Genomic DNA, 13,385 nt, shown 5'->3' on the forward strand with positions numbered 1-13,385 from the left:
AGATGCTGGGGGCAGTGGCTTATGCCTGTAATCCCAGCATTTTGGGAGGCCAAGGCAGGCAGATCACCTGAGGTCAGGAGTTCAAGACCAGCCTGGCCAACATGGTGAAAACCCCGTCTCTACTAGAAATACAAAAATTAGCTGGGCATGGTGGTGGGCACCTGTAATCCCACCTACTGGGGAGGCTGGGACAGGAGAATTGCTTGAACCTGGGAGGCAAAGGTTGCAGTGAGCCGAGATCGTGCCACTGCATTCCAGCCTGTGTGACAAAGCGAGACTCCATCTCAAAAAAAAAAAAAAAAAAAACAGATGCTGGGCACAATGGCTCATGCCTGTAATCCCAGCATTTTGGGAGGCCGAGGCAGGTGGATCATGAGGTCAGGAGTTCAAGACCAGCCTGGCCAACATGGTGAAACCCCATCTCTACTAAAAAATACAAAAATTAGCCGGGCACAATGGCAGGCACCTGTAATGCCAGCTACTCAGGAGGCTGAGGTAGGAGAATCACTTGAATCTGGGAGGCAGAGGTTGCAGTGAGCCGAGATTGCACCACTGCACTCCAGCCTCCAGCCTGGGAGACAAAGCGAGACTCCATCTCAAAAAAGAAAAAACAACCTGGGGGGAAGGGGGAGGGATAGCTTTAGGAGATATACCTAATGCTAAATGACGAGTTAATGGGTGCAGCACACCAGCATGGCACATGTATACATATGTAACTAACCTGCACATTGTGCACATGTACCCTAAAACTTAAAGTATAATAATAATAAAATAAAAAATAATAATAATAAATAAATAAATAAATAAATAAATAAATTGGAATGATCAAAAAAAAGAAAAGAAAGGAAAAAACAACCAACAGATGGGAGGCAGTTAGTTATCTTATTTGAGGGTGGTGGCTAACCTGGGTCAAGCTTTGATACACACGAAAGGGGAGGAGGCAATGTGATCACAGAAGCAGAGATGGAGTGATGCAGCTATAAGGAAAGGAACGCCAGCAGCTACCAGAAGCTGGAAGAGTCTCCCCTGGAGCTTCTGGAGACAGCAGGTCCACGGCAACACTTTTTTTTTTTTCTTTTTGACGGAGTCTTGCTCTGTTGCTCAGGCTGGAGTGCAGTGGTGCGATCTTGGCTTACTGCAACCTCTGCCTCCCAGGTTCGAGCAATTCTCCCACCTCAGCCTCCAGCGTAGCTAGGATTACAGGTGCGCACCACCATGCCTGGCTAATTTACATATTTTTAATAGAGGTGGGGTTTTGCCATGTTGGCCAGGATGGTCTCGAACCCCTGACCTCATGTGATCTGCCTGCCTCAGACTCCCAAAGTGCTGGGCTTACAGGCGTGAGCTACCGTGCCCAGCCCATGCCAACACTTTGACTTCAACTCAGTGAAACTGATGTTGAACTTCTAGCTGTAAAAAAAATAAAAAATAAAAACGCAAAAACAAAAATAACCAAATGAATGGAGCTGGAGGCCATTATCCTTAGCAAACTAATACAGGAACAGAAAACCAAATACTGCATGTTCTCACTTATAAGTGGAAGCTCAGTGATGAGAACACATGGACACAAAGAGGGGAACAACAGACACTGGGACCCACCTGAGGTGGGAGGAGGGAGAGGAGCAGAAGAAATAACTATTGTGTAGCAGGCTTAATACCTGGGTAATGAAATGATCTATACAACAAACCCCCGTGACATGAGTTTACCCATATAATAAACCTGCACATGTACTCCTGAACCTAAAATAAGTTTTCATAAAAGAATATGTTTCTGGGCCGGGCACGGTGACTGACACCTGTAATCCCAGCACTTTGGGAGGCTGAGGAAGGCGGATCACGAGGTCAGGAGATCGAGACCATCCTGGCTAACGCGGTGAAACTCCGTCTCTACTAAAAATACAAAAAATTAGCCGGGCGTAGTGGCGGGTGCCTGTAGTCCCAGCTACTCAGGAGTCTGAGGCAGGAGAATGGCGTGAACCCGGGAGGCAGAGCTTGCAGTGAGCCGAGATTGCGCTACTGCACTCCAGCCTGGGCAACAGAGCGAGACTCCGTCTCAAAAAAAAAAAAAAAAAAAAAATACGTTTCTGTTGTTTTAAGCCACCAAATTTGTGGTGATTTGTTGCAGCAGCCACAGAATACTAATACACCTCTCTCCCTCTAAATCAAACCAGCAAACTACGCTGTGTCTCTACTTCAATTCGTTTATGATGAAATGACATTCTTAAATAAGTCTCTGGACATCCCTATTTTTGTCGTTGTTGTTAGCTGACGCCACTGCCCAACAAAGTTCTGCTCTGCTGGCATCACTCTTTGTATGTGTTTGGCTAAAAGGAGTTTCCAGGAGAGGAGGCAGAATGGGTACTATGATATATAATTCACACAGCAACATAATAAGCTCCAAAGGCCTGCTCTCAGCTTTGACTTTAACTCATTTTTCATTCGTGTCACTTCTGAATCCAGTCTCACTTTTAGTTCTCCTGTCTACCTTAATTCTCGGCCTCACTTTCATATTGAAATCCCTCTGATATTACTTACGTTTCAAAGGCAAAAAATGACCACCATTTACTGAAAATGTGCTTACCAGATGCAAGGACCATGCTGGGAGCACTACACATCACACAAAAACTGAGACTATATGGCCAGAGAGTGGAAGAGTGAAGATCCCAAACTAGGTCTGTCTAATTCAAAGACTTGTATTCTTTCACTCTTTCAAGTTTGGGATTCTGGATTGCTTGAAAGCCTTCAAAATCAGAAGTCTAAGTACCTCCACATTTTCTTCCCAATCAAGAGGAATAACATCATTTGGTCAGGAGAACTAGGAACTAGATTGCTGTTTTCTTCTTGTTCTTCCGCAGGGTAGTACTGGGGATCAAATCAGGAGAAGTGGAAAATGAGCAATGGGAACTTCTTTTCCTTCTTCAAAGCTCCTTAGTCAAGTCCCTTGGATATGAATAGTTAGGTTGTCAGGCCAGGGAGGACTTCACATCTTGGCTTTGATAGCTCCCAAGCAAATGTTCCTGATACAAAACAACTTGAAATCAGTAACTTAGATCATGCTTTTTCCTGTCTCAGGAAAATTCATCTGGCCATGCTATTGATGATTGCTAAGAACGAGAACCCCGAATTTATTTAAGATGTGTTTATTCACTAAGCATTTCTGTTTATCCACAGTTGTACTTATGTTCACCAGATGCAAGCCTGCATGTTCACCAGACATAAACTGTCAAATAGCAACTAAAGGGGAAAAGTTGGTCTCTTTACCCCCAGATGCCTCCATCTCACCCTCAATTCTTTCATAGAGATGATCCAATGAGTGTAAATAGAATAGTGGCCAAGGGCTCCATTACGCCACTACCTGACTCCGTGTAAGTTTCTTCACTTTCATTCATTCTTTCATTTGATCAGCTATTTTGGGGCTCCTAAAGTGTTCAAATCTCAGCTCTGCCACATTCGAGCTATGAAAACTTTGTTAAACTAACCTAAGCCTCTGATTTCTTCTGTGTAAACTGGAGATAATAACAGAGCCTCCTCCACAGAGTATTTGTCAGAATGAAGTGAGATGATACACATAAAGAGTAAATGTGTATTAACATGTGCTCTTTGCCACATATGGTGCCTGGCATGTAATGCCATTTTCATTCAATAATCAATTGTCGGCTAAGTGCAGTGGCTCACGCCTGTAATCCCAACACTTTGGGAGGCCAAGGCAGGCGGATTACTTGAGATCAGGAGTTCAAGACTAGCCTAACCAACATGGCAAAACCTCATCTCTGCTAAAAATACAAACATTAGTTGGGCATGGTGGCATGCGCCTGTAATCCCAGCTACTTGGGAGGCTGAGGCATGAGAATCACTTGAACCCAGGAGGCAGAGGTTGCAGTGAGCCGAGATCGCACCACTGCATTCTAGCCTGGGTGACAGAGTGAGACTCTGTCTCAAATAATAATAATGATAATCAATTGTTGAGCGCTTACAATGTTCTAAACATGGTGCTACAATCTGGGGCTACCCATCAAAATAAAAGCTCTCATTTAGTAACTGCCTTCCTTAAGCCAAATATGCGACTTTCATTCTCAAATATAATCCTCAGAATAACTTGCAAGACATGTGTTATTTTCACATTACATAAATGAAACAAACTGAGTTCATGAGGTAAAGCACAAAGTTACACATCTAGTAAGTGGCAGAGCTGAGAGTTGAACACTGACCTATCTGAATCCAAAGCCCAGTTACTCTCATCCTGCCAGAAAGCCTTACTATTAGCTGAAAGAATAAGACACACGTCCCTGCTGGGCTCGGTGGCTCACGACTGTAATCCCAGCACTTTCGGAGGCCAAGATGGGTGGGTGGATCACTTGAGGTCAAGAGTTCGAGACCAGCCTGGCCAACATGGCGAAACCCCATCTCTACTAAAAATACAAGAGTCAGCCGGGTGTGGTAGTGCATGCCTGTAATCCCACCTATTTGGGAGGCTGAGCCAGGAGAATTGCTTGAGCCCAGGAGGCAGGGGTTGCAGTGAGCTGAGATCAATCTAAAGAGGGAAAACATGTACTAAACAACTCAGTACAACATACACAATAACATCAACTGAGCACTCTATGTATTAGGCATTGTTTTCATTGATCTTGTAACAGTTCTATTAGGTAGATGCTATTATTAGCCTCCTTTTTACAAACAGTGATACTGAAGAACGAAGAATTCAAGTTACTCGCCAAAATAGTCCACATACATGACCACTACGCTCTAGTGCCAGTCTAAAGAGTTTGCAATGTATAAGCAGTGTTCTCTAGGTGTTCTGAGGAGTGACAATAACTATGAGTGAGCAACAGAAAAGATTTCCTAAATGAGATGATTTGTGAGCTGGAACCTGTAAGTAAGAAAGCAACAAGTTTCCCCCTCTCTTCCTTTCTCCACCATCGTGGTATGTGCTTGACTCTGCTTCTTGCCAAGTCTTCTCACAAGACTTTTAGGATTAAGCGATTCCTGGCCAAGAAACAAAAGCAAAATCGTCCCATTCCCCAGTGGATTCAGATGAAAATTGGTAATAAAATCAGGTACAACTCCAAAAGGAGACATTGGAGAAGAACCAAGCTGGGTCTATAAGGAATTGCACATGAGATGGCACACGTATTTATGATGTCTGAAGGTCACAATCACGTTATCATATCAAGCTGAAAATGTCACCACTATCTGGAGATTTGGACATGTTTTATTGGGAACATAGTTTTTCTCTCTGAATCTGTTATGAATGCTTTGGTTGGCTGAGTTCAGTAATAAATATGTGAGACCTTTCATTTCAAAAAGAAAGAAAGCAACAAGTTGAGAGAAAGGGAGATGGATGGGAGAAAGATAAACCAGGTAGAGGAAATAGCACACGCAAAGGCACATTGTCTTCACTGTCTAATGTCTCCAATCCTTAACGAACGAAAGAGGCCTTGAGTGGGTCTGGTACAGAAGACTCTCCATTTTACTTTTTCATGTCCTTCTACCCATCCCTATCTAACATTCATCACAATCCTCATTCGCCTTTCATATGCCACTCCTCTATTTCCACTGCCAGTCTAATTTAAGCTCCTATTAGCTCTCACCTGGACCATTGCAATAGCTTTCCCTGCTTTCGCTCTCTGCCCCCCACCAATCTAAACACAGTTGAGGCCGGGCACGGTGGCTCACGCCTGTAATTCCAGCACTGTGGGAGGCCGAGGCGGTAGGATCACCTGAGGTCAGGAGTTCAAGACCAGCCTGGCCAACACGTTGAAACCCCGTCTCTACAAAAGTACAAAAATTAGCCCGGCATGATGGTGGGTGCCTGTAATCCCAGCTACTCGGGAGGCTGAGGCACGAGAACCGCTTGAACCTGGGAGGCGGAGGTTGCAGTGAGCCTAGATCGCGCCACTAGAGTGAAACTCCATCTCAGGAAAATAAATAAATAAATAAATAAAACTAGCCAGGCGTGGTGACGCCTGCTTGTAATCCAAGCTACACAGAAGGCCGAAGCAGGAGAATCGCCTGAGCCTGGGATGCGGAAGTGGCAGTGAGCCGAGATCGCGCCACTGCACTCCAGCCTGGGCGACTTGAGTGAGACCGTGTCACAAAAAAAAAACAACAAAAAAAACCAAAACTATTTCTTCCCGCAATCCTAGGGCACACACACTATAATCCTGCCTCAAATGCTCATTCCCAGTTATGAAACAGGGTACAAGCGAAACCACTCTGGCTAACAGTCGCCCCGACGGCCGACGGCGGGGAATTGTGGAGGGGGCGGAGGAGAATTGCTCAGAACTTGGAAAGTGACTGGTTTCTCAGGATAGAGACCGCGACGCAAAAAGGTGACGGAAAAGATGCGTCCGCCATCCCTTCTGCTCCACCCCTGACCTTCGCCTCGGCCTTCGATTGGCTGCTCCTCGCACCAGCCCCGCCTCAGGGACGTCCACGTGACCCGATGGCCGCCGTGGGATTGGTTGTTCGGCAACAGCCGCGCTAGGCTGTAAGACCTGAGCCGGGCGGAGAAGCAGAGGAGAGGGAGGCTGGAAGCACGTTTGGCCCGGGACAGAAATCTGGAGAGCTTGGCTACCTCCATCCTCCTCAGGCCGGAGCAGGCTTCCTGAGAGAGTCCAGGTCGTAGGAGTTTTACGACTTAGAAAAGCGGGCTACAGATTCCTTCCTGGGTGTTTGGTTCAAGCCTTGGCTCCGGCCTTATTCTCAGTCTTCCCGGGAGTTCGTGGGATTTGGACCTTAGATTATTAGCATTATTTTGAGGGCCTCCTGTGTGTAAGCACTGGTTGTGCGCAGATGGCTGTGCAGAGCGCCAGGAGGTAGAGGCTGGGGAAATGAGGGCTCGGAGGTGCTTGAGGTGTAGTCTTTACCTACGTGAAATGTTGGAGGTAAGTCGGAGTTATAACTTGTGTTGATGCTTTTATAATCTAGGAGCTTAGGGTTTAGTAGGAAGAGTCGCTCATTCAATGAATTAAACGCTTATTCCTATGTACTAGGCACCATTCCGAGTGCAGTGGCTACAAAGACCAGTAGAACATAGTCCTGGTTCTTTACGAACTCTGTGATTGGGCAAGTGGGAGAGAGGGCGGAAAACGAGAACTGGTGAGTAGTTGGCGTGTGATGCGTGCCGTAGTGGAAGAAAGTGCTGTGAGAGTTAGAAGAGGGGCATGATTGAAGGAATTAAGGACATTTAACAGAAAGTGATATTTGAGTAAAGTTTATTTTTGTTTTGTTTTTTGTTTTTTTTGAGACGGGAGTTTCGCTCTGCCTCCCAGGTTGGAGTCCAGTGGCGCTATCACGGCTCACTGCAACCTCCGCCTCCCGGGTTCAAGCAGTTCTCAGCCTCAGCCTCCCAAGTAGCTGGGATTACAGGCGCACACCACCACGCCCGGCTAATTTTTACGTTTTTAGTAGAGATAGGGTTTCACCATGTTGGCCAGGCTGGTCTTGAACTCCTGACCTCGTGATCCACCCGCCTCGGCCTCCCAAAGTGCTGGGATTACAGGCCAAAGCCACCGTGCCCGGCCTTGAGTAAAGTTTAAAAAGTATACTTAGGGTGGGTATTTATCCCTCCATGAAAGCGCCTTTTACTCAGCCAGCACAGAGCCATCCCTTTGCCCTTCCAGATGCCTGACTGGGACCTTGCTTATCGATGTGTGAGCTTTTAATCTCTGGCTGTAATCTTACCCACTTCAACCTAAACTTGGGATGATTTCTCTTGACCCTTTTTTTGAGTGATAAGGCAAATCTCCCCACACCTGGGCATTTTAAAGTTATATAATGTATGTTTAAATATCCCCCTTAAAAAGCCTGAGCTATATAACAATCTAGATGTGCCTATCTTACTCTTTTCCCACAAACTAAGAATCCAAATAATGTTAAAAATCTTAATTAAAAAAAAAAGTATACTTAGGTTTTCTCCCCATCGAAAGGGGTGGAGAAAGCACTCCAGGAACTAGGAAAGCGTACCTGCCGCATGTGGCTGGAGCACATGGGAGGTTTGCCCAGCTGACGATGAAGCAGATAGGGAGGGATTCAACTTGTAAAGATCTTGAATTACATTGTAGGCTGGCTGTCTGGATCTTAAGATACAAAGTGAAATAGGTACCACAAAACAGGTATTAACATGCTTTCATAATTCATAAGGAGGACAGATACTTCCTGTTGGATTGATGAAAAAAGGCTTCATGCAAAAGATAGCATTTTGAAGGGTTGCAAACTGCAGGGATAGGATTTTGAAATACAGGAAGGATTTCTACAGAGGGGGAAAGACTTTCTAGATGGAGGGCATAAGGTCAAATAGAGCCAATATGAGGACTAAGGAATAATCTGGGTTGATTAGACTGTAAGATATGTTTGGGGGCCAGGCACGGTGGCTCACACCTATAATCCCAGCACCTGGGAGGCCAAGGCAGGTGGATCACTTGAGGTCAGGAGTTTAAGACCAGCCTGGCCAACATGGCGAAACCCTGTCTCTACTAAAAATACAAAAATTAGTTGGGCATGGTGGCTCATGCCTGTAATCCCACCTACTTGGGAAGCTGAGGCAGGAGAATCGCTTGAACCCAGGAGGCTGAGGTTGCAGTGAGCTGAGACTGCACCACTGCACTGCAGCCTGGGCGACAGAGCGAGACTCCATTTCAAACAAACAAACAAACAAAAGACATGTTTGGGTTATTTATGGTGTATTTAAGGATAAATTTGGGTCTGTTTTGAAACATCTTGATTGCTAAACAAAGTCGTTAGGACTTTATTTCCTAGACTATGGGGAGCAACTGAATGCTTGTGAGTAATCACACCTCCATATATAAGGGTTAGTATGTGTGTAAGATTCAAAGTACATTGGATGGGAGAGAAACTGGAGGCAGGAGGCCCATTGAGATAGCAGTATTGTCTGCCAGAAGGAATGTGGGTTTTAGAGCCAAGCACTCATTGGTTCAGAGCTTGGCTTTGCTCACAAGTTTCATTATTTTGGGCAGATTTATTTAAGTTATTAAGCTCTGATCTGTGTCTCAAAAGAGGGAAAGTAACTTATGAAGTGCCTGTTACACAAGGGTTATGCTCGAAGGCTTAAACAGAGGCTGAAGCCTCTGTTTTCTTTCTTTTTTTTTTTTTTTTTGAGACAGGATCTCGCTCTTGTCGCCCAGGCTGGAGTGCAGTGGTGCAATCTCAGCTCACTGCAACCTCCGCCTCCCAGGTTCAAGCTATTGTCCTGCCTCAGCCTCTTGAGTAGCTGGCATTACAGGTGCCTGCCACCATGCCCGGCTAATTTTTGTACTTTTAATAGAGACGAGGTTTCGCCATGTTGGCCAGGCTGGTCTCGAACTCCTGACCTCAGGTGATCTGCCCGCCTTGGCCTCCCAAAGTGCTGGGATTACAGGCATGAGCCACCATGCCCAAGCTCTTATTTCTAATGTGTACCCATTTCACCCGTAGATGATGAGCTAAAAGGTCAAGCATAACCCTTGTGTAACAGGCACTTCATAAGTTACTTTCCCTCTTTTGAGACAGAGATCAGTCTATCGCCCAGGCTGGAGTGCAGTGGCGCAGTCTCAGCGCACTGCAACCTCTGCCTCCCTGGTTCAAGTGATTCTTGTGCCTCAGCCTCCCAAGTAGCTGGGATTACAGGCACCCACCACCACGCCCAGCTAACTTTTGTATTTTTAATAGAGACGGGGTTTCGCCACGTTGGCCAGGCTGGTCTGGAACTCCTGGCCTCAGGTGACCTGCCTGCTTCGGCGTCCCAAAGTGCTGGGATTAGAGGTGCGAACCACTGCGCCCGGCCTAGTTTTCCTCTTTATGGAGCTTAGTTGCTGAATGGTGAACACAGACCAACAGCTGTCAGTTTTAACTAGGGAATATCAGTCTATTGATGTTTATAGATGGCTGAAGGCAGTATATGGTGGCCCCAGAATTTTAGATACCGACAATATCATTTTGAAAGTCTGGAGAGGCCAGGTGCGGTGGCTCACGCCTGTAATCCCAGCACTTTCTCGGAGGCCGAGGTGGGCAGATCACTTGAAGTCAGGAGTTCAAGACCAGCCTAGCCAACATGGCAAAACCCCATTTCTACTGAAAATGCAAAAATTAGCTAGGCCTGGTTGTGCATACCTGTAATCCCAGCTACCTGGGAGGCTGAGGTGGGAGCACTGCTTGAACTCAGGAGGCAGAGGCTAAAGTGAGCTGAGATAGTGCCACTGCACTCCAGCCTGGGTGACAGAGTGAGAATCTGTCTCAAAAAATAAAATAAAGAGGCCAGGCGCGGTGGCTCACGCCCATAATCCCAGCACTTTGGGAGGTTGAGGTGGGCGGATCACAAGGTCAGGAGTTCAAGACCAGCCTGGCCAATATGGGGAAAGCCCATCTCTGCTAAAAAGTACAAAAATTAGCTGGGCGTGGTGGTGCGTGCCTGTAGTCTCAGCTACTTGGGAGGCTGAGGCAGGAGAATCACTTGAACCCGGGAGGCAGAGGTTGCAGTGAGCCGAGATTGCGCCACTGCACTCTAGCCTGGGTGACAGAGTGAGGGAGTAGAGTGGAGTGGAGGTCAGGTTTCTCATTCACAAATTGATTTTTCAGATTGTGAATTACCCATGCTTTGCCTTGCTTTCTTTATCTTCCATGTCCTTCCTCATTAGTAAATCTAAAGGTAGGACCCTAGAGAAAAATGAAATTGAACCTTTTATTTAGTTGTTACTGAAAAAATATAAATCTGGTAATCATAACTCAAGTTCTCTTTCCAGCTCTGCAGTTAGTTTCCTATGGATCTTCGGCAAATCATAGCCTCTCTGGGTTCTTGGACTCTTCAGATAAAAGATTCTAATTTAAAAACTTTTATGACTATAATTTTAATCTTTGTTGGCAGAAGAATTATAAATCAAATTGCATATTAAATGAACTGGAGTTTATAAAGAAATTTAGTAGAAATCTTTTCTAGGCCCGGCGTGGTGGCTCACACCTGTAATCCCAGCACTTTGGGAGGCCAAGGCTGGCAGATCACTTGAGGTCAGGAGTTCAAGACCAGCCTGGCCAACATGGTGAAACCCCATCTCTACTAAAAATACAAAAATTAGCTGGGCGTGGTGGCACATGCCTGTAGTCCCAGCTATTTGGGAGGCTGAGGCAGGAGAATTGCTTGAGCCCAGGAGGCAGAGGCTGCAGTGAGCCAAGATTGCGCCACTGCACTCCAGCCTGGGCGACACAGTGAGACTCCATTTCAAAAAAAAAAAAAAAAAAATATTTTCTAGGCCAGGTACAGTAGCTCACACCTGTAATCCAGCACTTTGGAAGGCCAAAGAGGGAGGATCACTTGAGCCCAGCAGTTTGAGACCAGCCTGGGCAACATGGCAAGACTCTGGGCGTGGTGGTGCTCACCTGGGATGTCAGCTACTCAGAAGGCTAGGGTGGGAGGATTGCTTGAGCCCAGCAGTTTGAGGCCACAGTGAGCCATGATCGTGCCACTGCACTCCAGCCTAGGTGACAGGGCAAGACCCTGTCTCCAGAAAAAAGAAAGAAATTTTTAAAAAGAAAATATATTTTCTAAAGCTTTTGCTTTTGAACTAGGCTAACGGCAGGCTTATGGGCTCAAGCCTGTGATCCCAGGGTTTTGGGAGGCCAAGGCAGGAGGATCACTTGAAGCCAGGAGTTTGAGACCAGCCTGGGAAACATACTGAGACTCTGTCTCTACAAAAATTTAAAAAGAATTAGCCAGGGATGGTGACGTGCACCTGTAGTCCTAGCTACCTGGGAGGATCACCTGAGCCCAGGAGTTTGAGGCTACAGTGAGCCATGATCATACCACTGCACTCCAGCCTGGTTGACAAAAGTGAAACCTTGTCTCAAAATAAAAATATATGTATATATTAATTGAAAACAGGCCAGGCATGGTGGCTCACGCCTGTAATCCACGCACTTTGGGAGGCTGGAGAAGGTGGATTGCTTGAGTCCAGGAGTTTGAGAACAGCCTGGACAACATGGTAAAACCCTGTCTCTACAAAAAGTACAAAAGTTAGCCAGGTGTGGTGGCCTGTGACTGTAGTCCCAGCTACTTGGGAGGCTGAGGTGGGATGATCACCTGAGCCTGGGGAGGTTGAGACTGCAGTGAGCCATGATCAGGCCATTGCACTCCAGCCTGGGTGACAGAGTAAGACCCTGTCTTAAAAAAAAAAAAGAAAGAAAGAAATATTAATTAGAAACCCATGGTTGAAACTTACCTGAATAGAAGGCTTTATTTTTTTCATAGGTAAGCCTATGTTTTCTTGGATGTGAAACTAGGGCACTGGGTTGCTCTTGGGTAATACAAGGAGATGAAATGCAGCGATGCGATGATGAGTGAGTAGAGTCTGACCTGGTATTGCCATTGCTTCACTATTGGCTTTGACCAGGGTATGATCTCTTAATCTTCTCTCTGAGCTGATTCTGATTGTGGTTTTTCCACACAGGTGTGTTGTATCCTGTTTGGACACTGGTTTTATTATGTTTAAGATGTTTCTTTTATATTCTTTTGAATTACTGATATTCTCATGTTTTCCTCCTTAGGTTGAGATGAGAACTCTTGCTTTGAATTCTTCATGGAGGACTACATCATTTCAATCCTGAATCTGGCTCAATTCTATTATTCACTTATTACTGTATTAAAAACGTTTAATTGGCCGGGCACAGTGGTTCACGCCTGTAATCCCAGCACTTTGGGAGGCCAAGGCAGGCGGATCACTTGAGGTCAGGAGTTTGAGACCAGCCTGGCCAACATGGCAAAACCCCACCTCTACTAAAAATACAAAAATTAGCTGGGCGTGGCGGCACGCACCTGTAATCACAGCTACTTGTGAGGCTGAGGTGGCAGAATTGTTTGAACCCAGGAGGTGGAGGTTGCAGTGAGCCGAGATCACGCCACTGCACTCAAGCCTTGGCATCAGAGTGAGACTCTGTCTCAGTAAAAAAATAAATAAAATAAAAATGTTTAATTAACCGTGATATTTGCTTTGGTAAAACCTTTGAGGTTTAACGAGAATTTTAAAATTCATTATACTTTTCTTATAGCATATAAAAGTTTTAGTATTTTTTTATTGTCTCAACTAACATCATAAATGTCTTAATGTTAAAATCCATGGGATATTCTATTTAAAATTTTAGCTTTATCACGTTTGTGCTATCAGAGAATGTGCTTTGAACTGGTAAAATGAGTTAAAGTATTGGAAAACACTTATGTCAGTAGAGGCTCTTAAAAATCATTTTCATCCTTCCTCTTCTAGTGATGATTTTTTTTTAACCCATGTTTTCACCAGTCTGCCAATCCAATGGCATAAATGCTCCTACACAGGCAACTTAAGTGTTTCTTAAGTTGATGCAAGGTATTTTGCATGAGGCTGAATTCTTGTTGTTGGAGCAGAGGA

The 13,385-nt window shown here is 45.5% G+C and overlaps 1 protein-coding gene, 1 long non-coding RNA gene and 1 other non-coding gene across 4 annotated transcripts; all 3 read left to right on the plus strand.

The window, feature by feature from the left end:
- Positions 1-4,923: 4,923 nt before the first annotated feature.
- On the plus strand, positions 4,924-5,187 carry LOC112129711 (large ribosomal subunit protein eL39-like). Its single transcript, XM_024235512.3, has one exon. The coding sequence runs from the start codon at positions 4,924-4,926 to the stop codon at positions 5,101-5,103; it is 180 nt and encodes a 59-aa protein (XP_024091280.2). The 3' UTR covers positions 5,104-5,187.
- A 1,266-nt stretch (positions 5,188-6,453) lies between these two features.
- LOC103892816 (uncharacterized) lies at positions 6,454-13,234 on the plus strand. Of its 2 annotated transcripts, XR_657000.4 has the most exons (3): positions 6,469-6,884; positions 6,993-7,098; positions 12,532-13,234. It is a non-coding gene; the product is annotated as an uncharacterized LOC103892816 (long non-coding RNA). The 2 variants fall into 2 exon arrangements; XR_008515511.2 differs by lacking the exon at positions 12,532-13,234 and having other exon boundaries at positions 6,454-6,884; positions 6,993-12,192.
- LOC112129792 (Z30 small nucleolar RNA) lies at positions 12,313-12,408 on the plus strand. The gene has a single exon (XR_002912145.1). It is a non-coding gene; the product is annotated as a Z30 small nucleolar RNA (small nucleolar RNA).
- Positions 13,235-13,385: the final 151 nt, after the last annotated feature.

This window comes from Pongo abelii, chromosome 19, assembly GCF_028885655.2.
Source record: "Pongo abelii isolate AG06213 chromosome 19, NHGRI_mPonAbe1-v2.0_pri, whole genome shotgun sequence".
NCBI classification, from domain to species: domain Eukaryota; kingdom Metazoa; phylum Chordata; class Mammalia; order Primates; family Hominidae; genus Pongo; species Pongo abelii.

Excerpts from the sequence above, each read along its gene's own strand:
- LOC112129711 (XM_024235512.3), top strand. The coding sequence starts at position 4,924 with ATGTGCTTGACTCTGCTTCTTGCCAAGTCTTCTCACAAGACTTTTAGG.